Source organism: Lissotriton helveticus, chromosome 11, assembly GCF_964261635.1.
Source record: "Lissotriton helveticus chromosome 11, aLisHel1.1, whole genome shotgun sequence".
Taxonomy (NCBI): Eukaryota; Metazoa; Chordata; class Amphibia; order Caudata; family Salamandridae; genus Lissotriton; species Lissotriton helveticus.
Window position 1 is genome coordinate 114,605,361 of NC_136072.1, and position 21,140 is coordinate 114,626,500.

Below are 21,140 nucleotides of genomic sequence, written 5' to 3' on the forward strand. Positions count from 1 at the left end.
CGGCCTGCCTCCTTGTAGTGCCCTTCCTTTTTAGGTTTTGCCTGGCGAAAAGATGCGCTCTGCGCATCTTTTTCGCGCAGGCGAAAACCTGATGAGAACTGTAGTGGGGTTTGGGTCGGCCCTCGTCATTTATTGGCTGGCTCCATAAATGGAGCCTAGCCATTGGACAAGGGGCCTGTCCGTCAATGCCGGACCAGATTCGGGGGCGTTCCCGCGATTCTTTGGCTTTTGCCGACGTCACGCGACGTCAGCCGAAAGCCGGGAACGCCCCCGAATCTGGTCCGGGTCTGCAGCCGATGGATCCCCCCCCCCCTCCTGAGAATGTTAACTGGCAACTGGCTGCTCTGCCGTTTGGGAAGCGGCAGGGTGAGCGCGAGGAGGCAGGAGAGACGTTACGTCACTAAATAGGGTGTTTTGTTCATGTTGTGAGCAATTTAAAAATGTCGACGTCTGACTGTGTACTGATCCTCGTGCAATATCATGGTACGTGGTTACTGGGAAAACTCTGACACTTTCTCGTAGTATGTATTGTGAGCTCAGCCTGCGCTCGTATGTAGTGATCTACCACTAGCGTGCCTGCACTTTTTCACTTACACCTGAATGATGGCACGGGACATCTGATTGTGCGCTGACACTTCCTGGTGAAAGGACAGCTCGGTGCACTGAGTGAAAAGTAGTGGTTTCTTGTGTGGTTGCCTACTGAGAGCGGAACGATGGTGCACAGGCAGAATATACAGTTGCACGTATGCGCAGATACATTTATGGGCCTGCGGGACGCTGGATCGACGTGATCACATGGATGAATTTCTGGCGCTGTATTTATTTGTGAAGAGTTTTGTAAGGCGCTGCGGGTTGCCCATGGTACTTCGGAGCGCTAATTGCTGAACATGGCACACGCGCATCTCATTTACTACAGGCTAGTCCAGCATTGCACAGAATAATGTCATTTTGCTGCATGGCGGTGGAGGCTGAGTGTGCAAGCGCCGTAACTGCACGCGGTCGGTCATTATGCACTGACACTGGGGCCGAAGTGTGCGTGCACGGATGCCAGTGGATTGGCAACTGATTATCTGCAAGTACTACCCGGGACAGGGACAACCAAAGCTGATTGTGCTCTGGTCCTTTATACACGGGCACTGTGACTGGTGCTCGTGCACACAGACCTGCATGCCACCATCGAAATGTGCACTTTTAGAGTTGATGACGCAATGTCCAGACAGCATCACTTATATTTGAATCGTGTGCATTCTGGTGTGCTATTTAAGCATCACTTATGTATAGGACTGCCCCCTATGTACTCAGTGCCAAGTACAGTATTTAAGCATCACTTATGCATAGTTATATTGGCAGGACCATTTTAAGGAGCATACTTGCAGAAATTAGCGACCAGTGGTTTTGTGTTTACGTGCTAAAGGCAAAATCAGATGAACTCTACAAATGTTTTCTTGAAAGTAAAATGCCTATTGGTTCACTGTTTTATTCAATGCACGTATATCGAGCACGTTGGCACGTGCCTGAAAGGGGTTTTTCTCTTGACATGTGTGACATTCCCTGCCGTTTTGATAGACACATGTTTCTAATCAGATAGCGCCTAGAAGCAAAGCAATATATTGTAACCCTTTTAGGAAAACCATAAAGAGCTTCTTTGCTCCGTACCCGTGTGTCCGTTCCCGCCCCCGCACCCCCCCCTCTCCGTGTGTCCGTTCCCGCCCCCGCACCCCCCCTCACGCTCTCCGTGAGCGATCATTTACACTTATAAAGTATTATCAGTTCAGGATAGCCATGTAAAACAACTATACGTACAATATGTGTCTATGGAATGTATTTACATATTGTATTACATATTCAGAGTGCAGATTCAGAGTGCAGAGTGCAGAGTGCAGAGTGCAGAGTGCAGATTCAGAGTGCAGATTCAGAGTGCAGATTCAGAGTGCAGATTCAGAGTGCAGATTCAGAGTGCAGATTCAGAGTGCAGATTCAGAGTGCAGATTCAGAGTGCAGATTCAGAGTGCAGAGTGCAGAATGCAGAGTGCAGAATGCAGAAAATAATGTCAAGAGCAATGCCAATAGCTCTAACTTTAACAAAGGCAAAACCATTGCATTGTAAATGCTTGTTTTATGTTTTATGCAGTATACCCCCTGCACATTGATAAAGCTAGGAAGAGGAGGGTGTGAGTTCACAATGTCAAGGGGTGGAAAACTTCAACTCTTCAAACTAATAAAGTTAATGGGTCTCAAGCTGTGTTTCAAAAGAAGTAAAATATCAAATAATATAAATGTACTTTGATCGTCTCCCAACATCCCCCATTATGTAAAACGTTCACGTGCTTCCCAGCTAAGCTCACACTGTATAAATATCTACACATACAAACATACACATATATTGGAAACACTGCTTTGTACACTGAGGTACAAGGCAAGAAATCATAAGTAACTTAATGGACAGATCTGCTTCTAATGTCCACATCCAGAGCTGGATCACATGATAGATAGCGTTGCAGACAGAGGTTTTTATACACTGAACTTCGCAATTCTGCCAGCTTAAATAGCGATTAACTATATGAGAGAAGAAGGAAAGGCCTTCCATATGGGAATTTTGTGTGTTTTATTGTTACCGGTCATTTTATTGAAATATGTGATGTATTTATTTGTAATACTTATATTTTAAATTAAGTAATTCTATGAATACATAATTTTATTTCTACTTTCTACTTTCAAAGCATTCTTCACATGCAGGTTTCACGTGGAGACTTCAGCTTACTTTTAAACATTTAGAAAGGGTAGGACGCAGCTAAAGAAATATATTTAAATTCAAAATATGATAAACCATAATTGATGTCCCTATTTCACGGAAGTATCAAGAGTAAAGGCCAGTTTGTTTTTTATTCCCTCTTACTTTTGTGAAATACATGAAAATACTATCTGTGTTCAGCCTTGTTGCTTCCGACAACAGTTTTTGGATCACAAGTAATTTGACATTTGTAACTCCATTTGAAAAGGCCTTCTAAAACTGTATATGTTTACATCAGACTACAGTAAAACCCAACACTGCCCACTCTCCCAAGCACAGTCTAACTTGGTCTGACAAGAGAGGTCTACGAGTAGTCTCTACCAGTTCCAAAAAAGGACAAACTGCTAACCAAGGCATGGTTATCAATCTCCTGGTCCCGCTTCTGCATCTGCTGGATTGTGCCTTCCCACTGCCGGATCAGTTGTTGTCGCTCAAGGTGGGCCCGGCGAAACGTCTCAGCTGCTATATCCAGTTCCACCTGCAGAGGACAACACACCACGTTATCCTTCTATACCTGGTTAAAGGTAATGCTTTACAGAGAACTCCATGTCTGTGTACTCACTTGGGCTGAGATGGTTTCAGTGAGTTCGTTGTCCAGTAGTTTTCGTTTGTGATTAGCTTCTGTCGTCATCTTTTCTATTTGTAGGGATAGTGTCTGGGAAAATGTTAATTTATAAATTATTGAAAGTAAACAAATTCTTTAAAAAAAAGAGACATTCTCTATTTGATATGCATTTTACTACTAAATAAGTGCTTTTATGCTTAATTAAGTGGCCATACATGAAAGAGCATTTAAAGGCGGTGAAATGAGCCACAATACATAAATGTTTTAAAGGTTCTATACTCACTCAATCACCTTAACAAGTATTGACAAAGCACTTAGGTCTGGCGTTCAAATGCTAAACCATATTTAAAAAGGCATGCGTCTGTTGGCCCATTAAAGCCAGGCTAATACTGAGAAAAAAAAGTAGCAAAAAAGAATTGTGTTTTTTCTTGATGGTAAATAATGTGACAAACAGAGAACTTTTGCCTGCAAATTCCAAATTTAAAATAGTCCCTTATTCATTTTAATGGAAGCACTCCCTAGAAGGTGGATTGATACACCAAACACCCATTAGAATGAGGTCAGAGACATCTACTCCTCTGAGAGGAGCCAATGCCCACTCTTTGTATGTGTTACAGCACTGGTCCAAAAACATATGTCCTCATCCAGCTGCCCCAGCAAGCCAAACCTAAAAATTATTAACATACATATGAAGTGCATTATTTTTTTATCAGTTATAAAAAATGTTGCAAGGCATTGTTATTTCAAAAGGAGACAAACTGTTGTATTCAAGAGCTTAGCTTCAAAGTCACATGACTGTCAAACCAACTACATTTGGTTTTGACACATGATTTGAGATTTCAAATTGAATATACATCTATTTCATTTAAAAAAATAAAATATAGAAGATAAATTGGTGAACAGGAATCCTTCTTGCTTTAGTATCTATTCAATTTTTTCTCAATGAAATTTACAAAACATACCAATAATTGCTGTTTGGGGATTCGAGTGGCAAAGGGAACATGCTTTCCAAATTGCACGGAAGCAATATAATGGTATTGACATGTAATTCCTTGGTGACTATATTGAAAATCATAGGCAGGTGTGTACACCTGCAAAATGTTAAATGTTAAATGTTGTATACTTGTAAAGCGCACAGCTGCCCCAGCAAAGGGGCGTCCCGGTGCTGTATACCGCTGGGGAACCCATCCTGGCTTTCCCTGTGGGATGGTCCCTACTGGGAATCCCCAAGGTGGAGCCAGGCATCCCCGGCGTTGATGGGGCCGTTGTGGAGATTAGGCAAGCTAATGCCCAGAGTTGCCGAGTGGGACCCCAGGTTAGAGTAGGCACCGAGGTGAGAATTGTTGAGTTCGCTGACCCTGATCCACGACCCTGCCGCGTCGGGAATTGAACCCTGGTCCCGGGCAGACTTCTGCTCCCGGGTCTGCCGCCTCTAACCAGTGAGCCACACCACTCCACTCCACTCCACTCCACTCCACTCCACTCCACAAAAGAAACTTGTTAAGATTATAAAGCTGTGTATATGATTGGGATTTGGCTCCTGCATGGAAATAACCTTAGTGGAACAGAATGGGAATAAATATATGAAGAACTGCATTCACCCCGAAAGACATCTTGGTGCTATGAAAACAACAAAAAAATCGACTATTTTGGTAAATTACAGATTGCAGCAGAAAGAAGAAAGTTTTCTTTATTCAGTTAAATAAATAACCATAAAAGATATAAAACATGCTAAAAACACATTAAAACCAATACAAAAATGAAAAAAAGACTCCTAATACAAAATCTATAAAAAGCAGATTATCCAATGTGTACCGGTTCCAATAAAAATAAATGTTAGGAACATCAGAAGCTAATGGCCAGGCACCTCGAATTTTTACCACACTGCTCAAAAAGTGTCCCATAAATACACATATGCGAACATTCAAAACATGGAAAGGAAGAGCATGGCCGGTCTCACTTGTTTAAATGTACTCTCCTTCATAATTGGACTCAAATACTTTTTCCTTGGCACAGTCTTAAAACTGCAAAACATAACGACATGCAGCATCGACTACCCTGAGGAACCATCACACTCACAGGGGCCTAAACGGCCACTTGACACCCATACTTTAGCAAACCAACTAGTGGGAGAAACACATTCATCCTAAAGCTGGATAAAAGATGGTGATGATAAATGTTGTTCACCCAAGTTAGGCAGAGCTCCCGAGATCTAACTGTCTGGATCAGGCAAGAAGCCCGAACCAATGGTTTTCGAAACTATATATCTTAACCGTTAGCCGATAACCGCATTAGAACATTTTGCTTAACCCACTGGGAGTCATCGTTAGTGATCTCTTGTGGGTGCGTAAAAAGGTTGGGACGACCCAAGGTTAAGAATGCAGACATTAAATAATTTAACCATGGGATAGCCTTATGGTTGTCTAAGGAAAGAAAATGCCGGATGTTCATTCTATTCAATAAGCGTTCCCTCTTATACCAGATAGAAATCCAACTTAATAAAGGCTAAAGTTTGAGAAGGTCTGAGATATAACAAATACTAAGTTCTTCATGGACCGTAAATGTGGAGGTACCTGGTGGAATATCCAGAAGCCGCCTGAGAAACTTGTTTTCTTCCCACTGTATCAGGTCACAATCACGATACCCCAGAGGTCATAGATCCCAGTACTTGCCCAATGTTTAGCAGAACAAAAATAAATTCAAGGCCTTCCTTAGAGACATATAGAAACTGACTGCTTTAATAATAAAAGGAAGATTATTCCAAAGTTGGTGTCCTAAAAAGGATAGATTGCAATCCTCAACTCTGGTCTTCTTTACGAGTGGCACAGTAAATGGTAAATGCCAATGAGAAGAAAGGCTTCTAACCAGATAATAGTGATAAAACCCTGAGCAAATGGAGATTTCACAGTGCCATACAAGATCCTATAGATGAAACAGTGTTTTGCTTTACCTTAAGCCAATGTAACATGATTCGTGGTTAAGACACACAATCAGTTTTCCTCACTCCACTTACTACTCTGACTGCAAAGTTATGAATTCTGAGCAAGTTTTGCTAAGAAGCCTCAGACATTTCTTACTATATGTTGCAATAATCCATCCTAACAAAAATATACATGCTGAAACCACCTGCATGTGAAACTGTTTTGTTACAAATGTCAGAGTTGTCATTAATACTTTGAGCTGAAAAAAATCAGGACGAAAAAATTTACTTAAATTGATGTTCCATGGACAGGTGGACTTCAAGTTAGACCCCCGCAGATTTCACCCTAGAAGAGGGTGAGAGGGTGGAGTCTAACGAACTAGGACAGATGGAATACTGAAACCTGGCAGTGTGCTTTCCCTACTAACAAGATCTCTTTCTTACTAATGATTAGTTAGAGAAAACTGAAAAAACATCCAGCAATGAACAACTGCTGATAGACACAACAGAAGATTTTTCCCTGGCCTATGGGCTTCTGATCAGCTGTGGGTTGTTGGCATGGGAGATGCGTGAACATCCACAGGATGTAGTGAGTATTACATACGGACAAATGCAAAACAGTGAAGTAGAAATGGAGTATCCTTGGGGCGCTCCCTGGGTCACCTTTTGAATGGAACAGTGGAAAGGGGAGAGCAACAGATTAACAACGGTCTCTAAAAAAAACAAAGAGGTAAACTAGGCCAAAACAGATGTCATGATACACAATAAAAATTACAGTGGGAATGTCCAATAGGAGGATCATATGGCTTTACAATGCCCTGTAAAGGCTTCATCATCCTAATGAAAAATGTAAGGGATATGGTGGAGTTGACACACAAGGTATCACAGGGTTCTGGTGTATCTTAAGCGCTGTGACTTTCACTTTGCCTCTCTTCAGGAAGAGGTGGGAAGGCCAATTGTTTTTAACTTTCTGTTCCTCCTATGCCAGCGCGTTGCTGATCTGGATTGGGCATTGGGCATGTGCTCCACTTCCAAAATCCAATCATTCACGCAGAGGGGAAAGGTAGGTTGTAGTTGCTAGGCACATGCATGGCTACCCCATGTCATATAAAAACGTACACACCTAGTACTTGGTTATAGAATTTATACCTGACAAAGCAAGACTAGGAAGCGATCATCAGGAATGTAATTTTGGACCAATAGCAAATTGAAATGAGCATTAGACAGGGTTGCCCATTACTGCCTCTGCCATTCGCCTGTGCTGGGTAAGGTTCTATTTCAGGAATCTTGTGGTGGAGTGTCTGCTGATAAGAGAAAATTTGGAGGACTTCAACTGCTCTCTAGTATACGCATCGATTTGGTGAAACCATCCTATTCCCCACTGCAAGATCGAGCTAGTCCTTGTTTGATCTGAGCCCCATCATATTTCAAATAACTCAAGGAATGTAAATACCACACTGATGAACCACTTGTTTATGATAATGCTACTATGGCATGGAGGCTATATGAAATTTCATTCAATTCGAGAAGAAGGTCCCCTTGTCTAGGCCTGGCAAAGCGTTTTATCACCAAGCTGGTGACCATAGCTTGCATCCTCTGCTACTTTCATGATGTGGTTGTTATCCTCAGTCCCCTCAGGATATGGACTCTTTCTCCCTGCCCTGTTCTGGAATTGCAACAGGAGAGTTGCCCTTGACAAACTTAATTTACTCCTTGATGAGGGAGGGTTGGGTGTGCCGGAGATAGAGGTGTATAACTTCATTCCCGGCCAAAGTCATCGAGAAAGCCGTCAACAGCCAGCTCACCGCCTTCCTCGAAACCAACAAATCCCTCGATTCCTCACAGTCCGGCTTCCGAGCAAAACACAGCACTGAGACCGCACTCATCGCAGCAACAGACGACATTCGAACCCTACTGGACAATGGAGACACAGTCGCCCTTATCCTCCTTGACCTCTCCGCAGCCTTCGACACAGTCTGTCATAACACCCTCCTACAACGCCTCAAAAACATTGGAATCCAAGGAAAAGCATTGGATTGGCTCAGCTCGTTCCTTACCGGAAGAACTCAGAGAGTCCGCCTTCCACCATTCAAGTCAGAAGCCACTGAAGTCATGTGCGGCGTGCCACAAGGATCTTCACTCAGCCCCACTCTCTTCAACGTATACATGAGCCCCCTCGCGACCATCGCACGCCAACACAACCTCAACATCATCTCCTACGCTGATGACACTCAACTGATCCTCTCACTCACCAACGACCCGAACACCGCCAAAACCAACCTACATGAAGGAATGAAAGAAGTAGCCGAGTGGATGAGACACAGCCGTCTGAAACTGAACTCAGACAAAACAGAAGTCCTTATCTTAGGCACCTCCCCTTCCGCCTGGGATGACTCTTGGTGGCCAGTGGCCCTTGGAAAAGCACCCATCCCGACAGACCACGCACGAAACCTAGGCGTCATCCTGGATTCCTCACTCTCGATGAACAGACAAGTCAACGCTGTCTCATCATCGTGCTTCAACATTCTTCGCATGCTCAAAAAAACATTTTGCTGGATCCCCACCGAAACTAGAAAAACGGTCACCCACGCTCTGGTCACGAGCCGCCTGGACTACGGTAACACCCTATACGCCGGAACCACCGCAATACTTCAGAAAAAACTCCAACGCATCCAGAACGCTTCAGCCAGACTCTTACTAGACATCCCGCGTAAAGACCACATTTCTAGCCACCTGAAAAACCTCCACTGGCTCCCCGTCAATAAAAGAATAACATTCCGCCTCTTAACCCACGCACACAAAGCACTTTACGAACTCGGACCCGAATGCCTCAACACACGACTCTCCTTCTACACCCCCACCCGCCAGCTACGCTCCTCCAACCAAGCCCTTGCTGCCGTACCCCGCATCAACAAAACCACCATGGGAGGTAGATCCTTCTCCTACCTGGCAGCTAAAACCTGGAACTCACTCCCCATTCACCTTCGCCTCACTCAGAACCACCTATCATTCAGAAAGCAACTTAAAACTTGGATATTCGACAAGTAACTCCCCACCCTTCCTCAAGCGCCTTGAGACCCTCTGGGTATGTAGTGCGCTATATATATTTTCTGACTTTGACTTTGACTCCGCAGCTCCAATTTGCAGTATGATGACATGTTAACCGAGTAGGATCTGCTGGTGATCAGGGTCATGTTTGCAACACCGTTGTCTGTACTGCTTTGAGACTGTGGCTGAGTCAGCCACCCCCCTCTACCCCCAACCCTCTAGATTGGCAACTGTGGCTCACTATTGCTAGAAGATGTCCTATAAACAGACCTTAGCCTACATTCATGTGATAATTGCCTCACTTTATACTAACACATTTGGTTCTAGCATTAGCAGATGGATGTGTGGAAGTGCCACGCATGTACATGGCATAGGCAGCTCAGGTATACTACAGTCCTACAACAAGACCAGGCAGAACTTTGGCATTGCCATCATTCAGTCAGTTCCTTGTCGATGCTCGGTGACAGGTGCAACCAGTCACCCTGACAGATGGAGCAATGAGGTACTGGAGACTGACATACATAGTGCAGCGCAGACTCAGCTTCACACTGGAGGTGCAGGAATGGCAATAACTCTTCTATATTGGCCATAGTTGATGATGACTGTCCCCAATCTAGATATCCACTATGTTAGGTGGCCAAAGAACTAGAGGAAAGAACATCATGGATGAATAATGAGGAACAGTTTCGGCTACCCTGGCAGGTCCTCACACAATGCACAATTCAAAATGATGCAATTCAATTACTAATGTCGTGACCACCTCCTGCCCAATGGAATTTGTAGTATATATGATTCGCCATGTATCAAACTGATGGTGCAGGCCTGTTCAATATGATTTGGCGTCTGAGTCTGCAGACAGATAATATGCCTGCCCTAAACGGCAGACCAGATGTGCTTCAACCTGGGGTGGAGGCGGGGACCTGGGGAAGGGGAATCATATGTTTTGGAATCATATGTTTTGGGCTTATTAACGCACTGAAAACGATTATGAGAGGGCTGCAATTTGTTGACACTCTGATTCTGCTTGTCACACTGACAGTTTCCAAAGATTTGAGGTAGCAATATGTCAACATGGTTACCAGCATAAAATGTACAATGCAAAGATTAGTGACTGGCACACTGGAATTTCAGGACTTCACTGGAAAGTAAGCAGCTTTAGTCCTTGAGCATAAAGGAAGTTGTACGACATGTCCCCATAGACAGGCAGTGCTCCCCAACACAACTAGCCAGTTAGTAGCAGTCCATCGCGTGGTTGGTTATTGCTGAAGTCTTTGGGAGATTGTTGGAGAAAATGGATACACTCAGACATCCACAAAAAAGAGACAGGCTATATATTTGATGCGGATAACAATGCCCAAGTATGATCTGGGATCTGAAGCGCTTGAAGTGTACTGGGTTAGTGTTCTGAATCCTGAAAGTGGCTTAATTCTTCTGTTTGCTGTCTGCATTATTCTGTTGACTGTCGCCTGCATCATGCAGTCATGAATACAACCTGATGTGGAACATAATTAACTTGTTGACCCCTGGGCTAGATATTTGCTTTGTAATGGCTACATAGAGGAGGCTAGTTCCTGTATGAGATACCATCTGCTGAAGCTGAATTCGGGACAATCCCCAGAGACATCTACCCAATCCAACATGGTGCTCAACGTTGTCCTTCTTAATACCATCTTAACCAACTCCTCACATGATAACCTTACACGTGACACTATGTTGATCGCGTCGGTTTACGCCGTTATGTTATTTGAACTACATAATAGCGTCCGGCGGGCAGTTTCGACATTGTGCCCTGACGGTCAAGTGAGAGCCACGGAGCACTGACAAACTTCGAAATGGTGAGTGAATTGTTTCTGGTACGCCCGTCGTCCTAGACCATGTTATATGAGTCTGTGGACCGGGAGGGCAGTCCCACAGCTTAGGGTTCCTTACGGGTCGGCAACCGGTTATATATAACGTGGTTACATGTCGCAGTCTTTGTAACCTTATGGAGCCAAACACGTTTTTTCTATATATACTGTGGGCATATTTACAGATTGATACCCGCACGAATATAACTAGGTTACAATTTATAACCATTACCACGTTTGCGAGTCAAATGGTGGTGTGTTTTTTTCTGCACACAGCTCTACTTTTTGAAACTAGAGAGCTAAGTATACATCCTGTTCTGCTATGGGGGCACTCCTTTGTAAAAATATTTCTTAACATCTAAACCTCATTACTACAGGGATATCCCCGCTGTGATTTACGGAGTTAGGAACTATTCAAACCACAGGACATCTGAATATACATGAGACTCGTTAATTGCATCGGAATATACCAATCGAGCCGACATCACATGCCTCATTTAGGTGTGTATGTTTCTCCACATGAGTGGTTAGGTATATATTGGGACTGGGACTCAAATTTGGCCTAAGATCTGTAGGCACTAACATATATTAATCTGATTATAGGAACTCCTTTGTGACAATTAAATTCATGTGTTTGGAGCATTCACTATGGCTACATAGAACCAATATAAACAAGAACATATTAGGTAAGGTCCATGGCTTTGTCACCATATTCCTGACCTTCCCATATCCTAAAGCCTTTAAATTATCATATTATCTTCCCATTTGTCTGTTTCTGTTATCATTTTAGTTTGTTGAAGTGCCACAGCTCAGTGACTGATCCAGTCAGTGTCGCCCTTTTCAGTATATCTATTGGATATTAGGTGCACATTTGTCTCGTCTGTGAGTACCCGTACCACTAGCATGTATCATATACATTTGGGGATGGCACATAAGGAGACCATCTTGTTCTGATTACAGTATGACACTGTGTATACAATCAGCACACTATAGTCTTATAGCATGAGAATCGTTCTTTTCTTGCACATCCTAACTCTTTACTATTGGTAACTTTACTAGGGTGATGTCACAGACTTGCTTCAAAATCTTTTTGAGCACTTTTCTTATTTCCACCTAACGTTTCATTGAGTAAGGGAAGCCTCAGGTACTTCATGCACAGGGTTTCCTCGTGGAGGAGCATCTTTTGGCAGTTGTTTCTTGACAAACACAATCCAATCCAATTAATTTGGTTTTGCCACTTTAGTCCAATCAATATCTGTATACAATCCATAGCGTATGGGCTAATATAAATAAAATGTATTGTTTGTATTCTCTAGGTATCCCTTGGTTGGTTGTGATAAACCATTCTATTTGGCAAGGTCCTGAAGAAGGTGGTTCACCATCTGTTTTACTCCCACCAAAACGCGCGTCGACCTTACTGTCAGACCCTGTTGAACCAGTCCATCCAACATGGTTGTGGAGATTAATTAGTCCTAAGTCTCCCCATGACCCAGCTATGTATGATGCTTTTCGGTGATGTATGAATGTGTGAGGTGTGATTGAGTGAGTCTGAGATTCGATAATTGATTTGTATCACTTATTTATTCAGGGGCCCAGAGTTGTGTGTTGCATTAGCCTGTCACGTGCCGCTTGTGTATAATTATGTATAAAGAGTTCAAATGAATACAAATAAAAAGAATATATATTCTGTTTTATAAAAAAAGAAAAAAAGAAATGTATTTTGATACAATTGCTTTGAATAAAAAAACCATGAAAACTAAAATATACTGTCTTGAATTGCTGAGACACTGTTTATATAAATGTTTAGCCCATAATAGATTTTGTCTACGTAGTAAAAGAAATAGAATATTGAATACTTATTCTTTTGTCGTTTTCCCCTCTTCTCCCTGACCTTATTCTCCTTTAGAGGGGGTCCCCCTTCACAGTAATAATACCATTGAAGACTAGGGTCTTGAAAGAGGGACAATGAAAGGAAGTAAGAACATATGAACATCTGAAAGAGCCTATTCAGGTATCACGGATATTGGCAGCACAACTTACACTGGGAAAAGTAGCTTTGATTGTGAATTTGCCGGTACCACCATTAGCAGCATCTCATACTTTTTGGTGGGTTTGGTTGATTGTGAACCAGAGCAGGGTCATTATTTGAAATTCATTAAAATTTGTATTTTTAGGGTGAAAAATCCTGTTTTAAAACAGTGTTTTATTTCTAATGAAAATTACCTCACAAAACCCTTTGGTTATATTAAGGTAAGGTGAACGTGGAGAGCAGCCTAAAGTGCATTTCTTAAGAATGCTCAATCCACACAGGTGTGTTTACATACTCTTCTTTTAAATATGAGGATTGGGCAAGGAAATAAATACCAGCATTAGAGTGGTTAATAAGATGCCTCAAAAGCCATCAAATAATCTAACATTGCTCGGTTCACTTCTTTCATTTTTTATTTTTTTTGCCAACATTTATTTATTTGGTTTTAGATACGTCACAAAGCAAACAGAACACATAAGCGAAAGGTCAAACTGTATGATCTCATATGGGGTCATTGCAATCCCTCAGCAGTCAGGTCAGCTCAGAGGAGGGACACTCAGAAGTCTCGGTTTACGTGTGGTCCAAATATAGGATCTGATGTCTGCATTTATTCTTGCCAGTGGTTTGCTAGGGTCCTGATGCTCTACCATGCAAGACAGATCTGCATTTATTCTGACACCCAGGTAGTGGAAACCCGTAGGGACCCACCTCTCATCATGGCTGTGGCTGCATCCAGGTAGATTGGGAAAGAGGAAGTGCCTTGTACTTTGAGCAGTTGGTTTTGTAGTGTGACAACCGCAAGAAATCAGAAATGATTGATCTTGCTGCAGCATGGATTCGCAAGGATGGGACAGGAGGAGAAATATATCGTCCGTGTAAAGAAGGACCTTAACCTCTCATGCGGAAGTGAGGATTTCACCCACATTGTGCGACTAGTGGTGCACCTGAAGCAGGGGTTTCAGGGGCAGCAGCAAGAAGAGGCAGTACAAAGGGCAGCCCTGCCAAGTCAGATTGGGATAGGGTCTGACATGAAGGCCCCACAGGAGATTTGGCCCATAGGCTGGTCGTATAGGTGGAGACCTTTCCATATGAAATTCCTCCCCTAGTCTCATTTGAGGCATGACCTGAAAGAGATCGCACCAGTACAGCCAATCAAACATCTTTTGAGCATCTAGTGAGAGCACCAGGAGCTTGGATGGATCATCCTTCGATTGCAGATGATTGCGGGAACTGCTTCTTGGCACGTAGGTGACCTGAGACTTGTGGATAAGTTGTGGGATAACCTTATATAGAAGCATGGATAGTACTTTAGGCAAGATCATCAAGTCCACGTTGAGGAGAGATATCAGCCGTTAGCTTGTGGTCCTTGTTGGCTTTAGAGAGGAGGGCAATAGTGGACTGGTTAGATATTGCTCCCAAAGAGCCCTGGGCCTCCGATTCCTGAAACACCTGGGTCAGATGGGGCACTAGGCTATCTTTCCTTATTTTATTGTCTTCCCCCGGGAACCCATCCTCATCTGAGGATTTGCATGTTGGGAGGGCCAAGATGGCTTCAGCTACTTCCTCCTCTGTAAAAATGCCAGATAGGAAGGCTCACCCCTCGTCCAGCAACAATGAGAGGTGCAAGAGGCCAGATACGCACTCACCTGTGGGGGCATGGCTCCTGGGTCTGCAGTGTAGAGGAAGGTACAGAAGGAAGATAATAGATTCACAATATCGTTGGGATGTGCTAACAGGTTTCCAGTCAAATCACAAATAGCTGAGATGAACAAGAATGGTTCCTCTGATTCAGCTTTGCGACAAGAAGGCGACTCACCTCTACCCCATGGTCGTACCATCGCCATTTCAACTTAACGAGGGCCTTCTCGGATGCTTTTAAAAAGTGTGAGTTCAGGCGTATTGTGAGAAACATTACGTGTTTGCCATTGTATTGTACCGTGAGGGTATGCACACTGCTTTTCAAAAGATGGCGATCAAGGTGATATTTGTGTTTGCCCTTGTAGATTCAGCCATTATCTATCCACGAACAGTGGCTTTACTGGCCACCCATAGCACCCGGCGCGAGACCACCGAGCCCTCAGGGCCAGAGAGCTAGTCAAGTCAAGTCAAGTCAAAAGAATTTATATAGCGCACTACATACCCATAGGGTCTCAAGGCGCTTAGGGAGGGGAGAAGGATTACTTGTCAAATATCCATGTTTTAAGTTGCTTTCTGAATGCTAGGTGGTTCTGGGTAAGGCGAAGGTGAGTGGGGAGTGAGTTCCATGTTTTAGCTGCCAGGTATGAGAAGGATCTGCCTCCCATGGTGGTCTTGTTGATGCGAGGTACAGTGGCGAGGGCTTGGTTGGAAGAACGTAGTTGGCGGGGGGGGGGTGTAGAAGGACAGTCGTGAGTTGAGGCATTCTGGTCCGATGTCGTAGAGTGATTTGTGTGCGTGGGTTAGCAGTCGGAAAGTGATCCTCTTATTGACGGGTAGCCAGTGGAGGTCTTTCAGGTGACCGGAGATGTGTTCGTTACGCGGGATGTCTAATATGATCCTGGCTGAGGCGTTTTGGATTCGTTGGAGTTTCTTCTGGAGTTTAGCGGTGGTACCTGCGTAGAGGGTGTTTCCGTAGTCCAGTCGGCTCGTGACCAGAGCATGGGTGACTGTTTTTCTGGTTTCGGTGGGGATCCAGCGAAATGTTTTTTTGAGCATGCGAAGAATGTTGAAGCAGGATAAGGATACGGCGCTGACTTGTCTGTTCATTGAGAGTGAAGAATCCAGGATAACGCCTAGGTTCCGTGCGTGGTCTGTCGGGATGGGTGCTTTTCCAAGGGCTTCCGGCCACCAAGAGTCGTCCCATGCAGAGGGGGATGTACCTAAAATGAGGACTTCTGTTTTATCTGAGTTGAGTTTCAGACGGCTGTGTTTCATCCATTCGGCAACTTCTTTCATTCCTTCGTGTAGGTTAGTTTTGGCGGTGCTGGGGTCGTTGGTGAGAGAAAGGATCAGTTGGGTGTCATCCGCGTAGGAGATGATGTTGAGGTTGTGTTGGCGAGCGATGGCCGCAAGGGGGCTCATGTATACGTTGAAGAGGGTGGGACTGAGTGAGGATCCTTGTGGTACGCCACAGATGACTTCAGTGGCTTCGGACTTGAATGGTGGAAGGCGGACTTTCTGGGTTCTTCCGGTGAGGAACGAGGTGATCCATTCAAGTGCTTTTCCTTGTATCCCGATGTTTCTGAGGCGTTGTAAAAGGGTGCTGTGGCAGACTGTGTCGAAAGCTGCGGAGAGGTCGAGGAGGATGAGGGCGACTGTGTCTCCATTGTCCAGTAGAGTTCGAATGTCGTCTGTTGCTGCGATGAGGGCGGTTTCAGTGCTGTGTTTTGCTCAGAAGCCAGATTGTGAGGAGTCGAGGGATTTGTTGGCTTCGAGGAAAGCGGCGAGCTGATTGTTGACAGCTTTCTCGATGACTTTGGCCGGGAAAGGAAGGAGCGAGATGGGGCGGTAATTTTTGAGTTCGGTGGGGTCCGCTGTGGGTTTTTTCAGAAGGGCGGTGAGTTCAGCGTGTTTCCAGCTTTCCGGGAAGGTGGCGGAGTTGAAGGAGCAGTTGATGACGTCTCGGAGGTGCGGTGCTATGACGGAGTCTGCTTTGTTGAAGATGTGGTGAGGACATGGGTCAGTGGGGGATCCAGAATGGATGGAGTTCATCAGGCGGATGGTGTCCTCAGTGGAGATTGGGTTCCAGTCGTTAAGGGTGTTCAAGGGGGGAGAATGTTCAACATATGGTTGGGTGGGTTGGTCTCCGGGTTGGTTGTCGAAGCTGTTGTGGATGTTTGCAATTTTGTTGTGGAAAAATGAGGCTAGGGAGTCGCAGAGGGCTTGAGAGGGGGTGATGTCGTTGGAGTTGGCTGAGGGATTAGTAAATTCCTTGACGATGTTGAAGAGTTCCTTGCTGTTGTGGACATTGTTGTCTAGTCGATCCTTGAATGCTGTTTTCTTGGCCTTTCGGATTAGTTGGTGGTGTGAGCGGGTTGCGTTTTTGAAGGCGTCCTTGGTGCTAGTGGTTGGGTCTTTTTTCCAGGCCTTTTCAAGGGAGCGGCAGAGTTTCTTGGACTTCTTAAGATCATCGTTGAACCAGGAGGCCTTCTTGCTGCCAGGTTTGCGTTGACGTTTTTTCAGTGGTGCTAAGGTGTCGGCGGTGTTGGATAACCAAAGGGTGAGGTTGGCGGCGGCTTGGTCTGGGTTAGAAGAGTGGGCTGGGGTGTTTAGAAGGAGCGATGAGGAGATCTGGTCGATGGTGATTTTGTTCCAGTTTCTTTGCAGGGTTGGTTGGGGGTTGGTGATGGGTCTCGGCTTGTTGTAGGTGAAGTGAACGCAGCTGTGGTCAGTCCAGAGGAGATCCGTAGTATGGCTGAAGGAGATATGATTGCTAGAGGTGAAGATAGGGTCGAGAGTGTGACCTGCGATGTGGGTGGGGGAAGTGACCAGTTGTTTAAGTCCGAGGTTGGCGAGGTTGTCCAAGAGGGTGGTGGTGTTGCGGTCGTTGTTTTTTTCAAGGTGAAAGTTGAGGTCTCCCAGAAGGATGTAATCTTTGGAGGGGAGCGCGTGTGGGGTGATGAAGTCCGTGACATCTTCACTGAATTTTGCGCGGGGTCCTGGTGGTCTGTAGAGGAGTGTGCCTCTGAGTGTGGTCTTGGGGTCGATGTGGATCTGGAAGTGAAGTTGTTCAGAGTTGGCGAGGTTGACGTCAGAGCTGGTTGAGATGTGGATTGATTTTTTATGGACGATAGCGATTCCACCTCCTGTGTGTCCGGTACGGTCCTTGCGTGTGATCTTATAATCTTCAGGGATGGCAATGGTGATGTCTGGGGCGGAGGAAGCGTTCATCCATGTTTCTGTTAGGAAGGCGACGTCAGGAGAGATGGTGTCCAGTAGATTCCATAGGTCAACGGCGTGTCTGTGGACCGATCGGGTGTTGAGAAGGATGCATTGTAGGTGATTGGGGTCGGGAGTCTGTGGTGTGGTCGTAGCGGGGATGTTGTTGGTGCCGATGAATTTGCAGGAGTAGCAAGAGAAAGGTCCATGGGTGTGTCCAGGAGCGGCTTGGACGCAGTTGGGGGCGCGACCGGGGTTGAGGGCTAGGAGGGTGGTGGCATCGTAGGTAATGCGGGGGGGCTGGGCAGCGCGAGGGGCAGGGGGTCTGGCGCTGGGCGCGGTCCAGGCGCGGACGGGCGTAGACGGGCTTACCTTTGGCGCACCTTCGGCGCGGTTTGGGCGCGGTCGCTGCGCGTAAACGCTGCGCGTTGATGCAGTGGGCATATATGGATGGTGGAGGGGGAGGGGCGAGGGCGTCTCAGCTGGGAGGCGGGGCGGGTCCACGAGGACGATAACAACAAACAAACAAAATGGAGGCGGAGGGGGGAGCACAGACGCGCAAACCGAGTACAAAGTACACTTTCAATGACAAATGTGCAAATGCAGCTAAAGCGGCGAGCAGCAGGCTAAACGCAGGCAATATGAAATTGGCAGAACTAATTCAAGCAAAGGAAATGCAAGTCGCTAAGCAGCCCAACGATACCAGATGCCTGCAGGGGACACTGGGAGCGACCACTCTGCTCGAGTGAGAGGAGCGAGTCACGGCGCCTTTAGGTAGGAGAGCGCTGTTGTATTCAGTGGGAGGGCGTCTCAGCTGGGAGGCGGGGCGGGTCCACGAGGACGATAACAACAAACAAACAAAATGGAGGCGGAGGGGGGAGCACAGACGCGCAAACCGAGTACAAAGTACACTTTCAATGACAAATGTGCAAATGCAGCTAAAGCGGCGAGCAGCAGGCTAAACGCAGGCAATATGAAATTGGCAGAACTAATTCAAGCAAAGGAAATGCAAGTCGCTAAGCAGCCCAACGATACCAGATGCCTGCAGGGGACACTGGGAGCGACCACTCTGCTCGAGTGAGAGGAGCGAGTCACGGCGCCTTTAGGTAGGAGAGCGCTGTTGTATTCAGTGGGAGGGCGTCTCAGCTGGGAGGCGGGGCGGGTCCACGAAGACGATAACAACAAACAAACAAAATGGAGGCGGAGGGGGGAGCACAGACGCGCAAACCGAGTACAAAGTACACTTTCAATGACAAATGTGCAAATGCAGCTAAAGCGGCGAGCAGCAGGCTAAACGCAGGCAATATGAAATTGGCAGAACTAATTCAAGCTAAGGAAATGCAAGTCGCTAAGCAGCCCAACGATACCAGATGCCTGCAGGGGACACTGGGAGCGACCACTCTGCTCAAGTGAGAGGAGCTAGGAATGTATGTGTAATCTCAACTGAACTTTAGTCTCTGGTGACCTGTAGGCAAACACCTGCACGTGACATGGCTCGGAGGCAGCACAGTGCAACCTATCTTGAGGTCCAGTAGGATCGGGCCATGGTCCGTGTGCCCTGCCTCCTGGATCTTGTAGTGATTAACATGCGGAAGCAGTTGCTCATGAAGTACATAATAGACAATGTGGGTCTGTGTCCCATTGGGACAGCAGAAAAGAAAGAACATTTCCTGGAGCTCAGATGCACCAGGCGTCATACGTCCACCAGCAGGTGATCCCCATGAGGTCACCTATTGGAGCTCTGCCATTTAGGGTGTGCTTATCCCCACACCACTTCCTATCCAGAATTGAGTCCAGCGCCGGGTTCCAGTCTACACCCAACAGAACAGGCACATTGCTGAGCCTAGAGAGCTGCGCTAGGAAATACGTTTTGTCGGTGGTGATCACATAGACTGGGCACACAATGAATGTCTTGTCCCGAATCCTCAGTGTGGCCAGTACCCAATGACCCTCCTCATTCAACCAGGTTCAAATAATTTTACACAGGAGGCTTTTCTCTACAAGGATGGCCACTCTGCGTTTTTTCAGCACGGACCTGAGGACGAGACCTCGCCCTGATCATTGGCGGACATGCTGCTGATGATGACGGAGCCCACCCATTCATGTATGAGCTTGGAGGATTCAACCTCACATAAGAGCGTCTCCTAGAGCAGGGCTACATCAGCATATTTTGAGCTAAGATAGTGCAGGATCTTCTTGCGCTTTATGTAGTGTGTCATGCCACTGACATTCATAAAGATCATGGGCAGTGGGATGTGAGACATGTGACGTATGGAAGTTTGTAATGGGCCCGGGAGGGGATCAGGGATGAGACAATCAAGAGGAGCCTGAGAACCGTCTGATAAGAAAGAGGAGGGGGTACTGAAAAAGGAGGAGGGGGTGGGCGTAGCCCTCAACGGATTGGTACCACTAACTTTGGGCTTGGAGCTTGATCCTGTGGTGCTGATGCTGGGATGGCACCCTCGTCTAACCAGGAGAGCATGGGGAACAGGAGTCATAGGCCTAGAGCAGAGGCTATAGCTTCCCCCACCATTAAGCATGTGGTAACCCTATTTGGCCCTGCTAGGGTGCCGAAAAGGAGCCTCGAATCAAGCAGATCCCAAAGGCAGGCTCACACAGCAGACATGTAACAAGTCCAACGCCCACCCGCTAGTCATGTAGCTTGAGGAAAGCTGAGACAGCCGCCAGACACCGGCGTCCCAGAAAGGGCACGGAAAAGGGCCCAGCCCAACGTATGTCATGCCCCCCGTCCTCCTGACTCCACCAATAGAGCATAAAACAGGAGTACAATTTGGCATTTACAAGGGATGCAATAAAGTAAGAACAACATGCAAAAGACAACGGTCATGTCACAATAAATAATGAATGACAGGAAAGTACAAGGTAAAGGATATAGGCAAGTTCTTCAGCCATTGTCGAAATCACTCACTGCCAGCTTGAAGGGGGACCATGATTTGTACAGGTCTCTAACCTTGTGGAGCACCTCCACCACCTGATGCAGACCTGCCTGATTTCATTTCCTCCTCAGCATTCCCACCATGAACTGGTGCCTGGGTTGATATCTAGAGTGCTTCTGGAGAGGA

The 21,140-nt window shown here is 45.9% G+C and overlaps 1 protein-coding gene across 1 annotated transcript in view; it reads right to left on the reverse strand.

The window, feature by feature from the left end:
• The window catches only part of CCDC39 (coiled-coil domain 39 molecular ruler complex subunit), a 220,803-nt gene that overhangs the window by 134,723 nt on the left and 64,940 nt on the right, over positions 1 to 21,140 (reverse strand). The window contains exons 5-6 of the mRNA XM_078666498.1: positions 3,354 to 3,446; positions 3,141 to 3,269 (exon numbers count right to left, since the gene is read on the reverse strand). Coding sequence (XP_078522624.1) covers positions 3,141 to 3,269; positions 3,354 to 3,446 — 222 coding nt within the window. The remainder of the gene's footprint in view (positions 1 to 3,140; positions 3,270 to 3,353; positions 3,447 to 21,140) is intronic.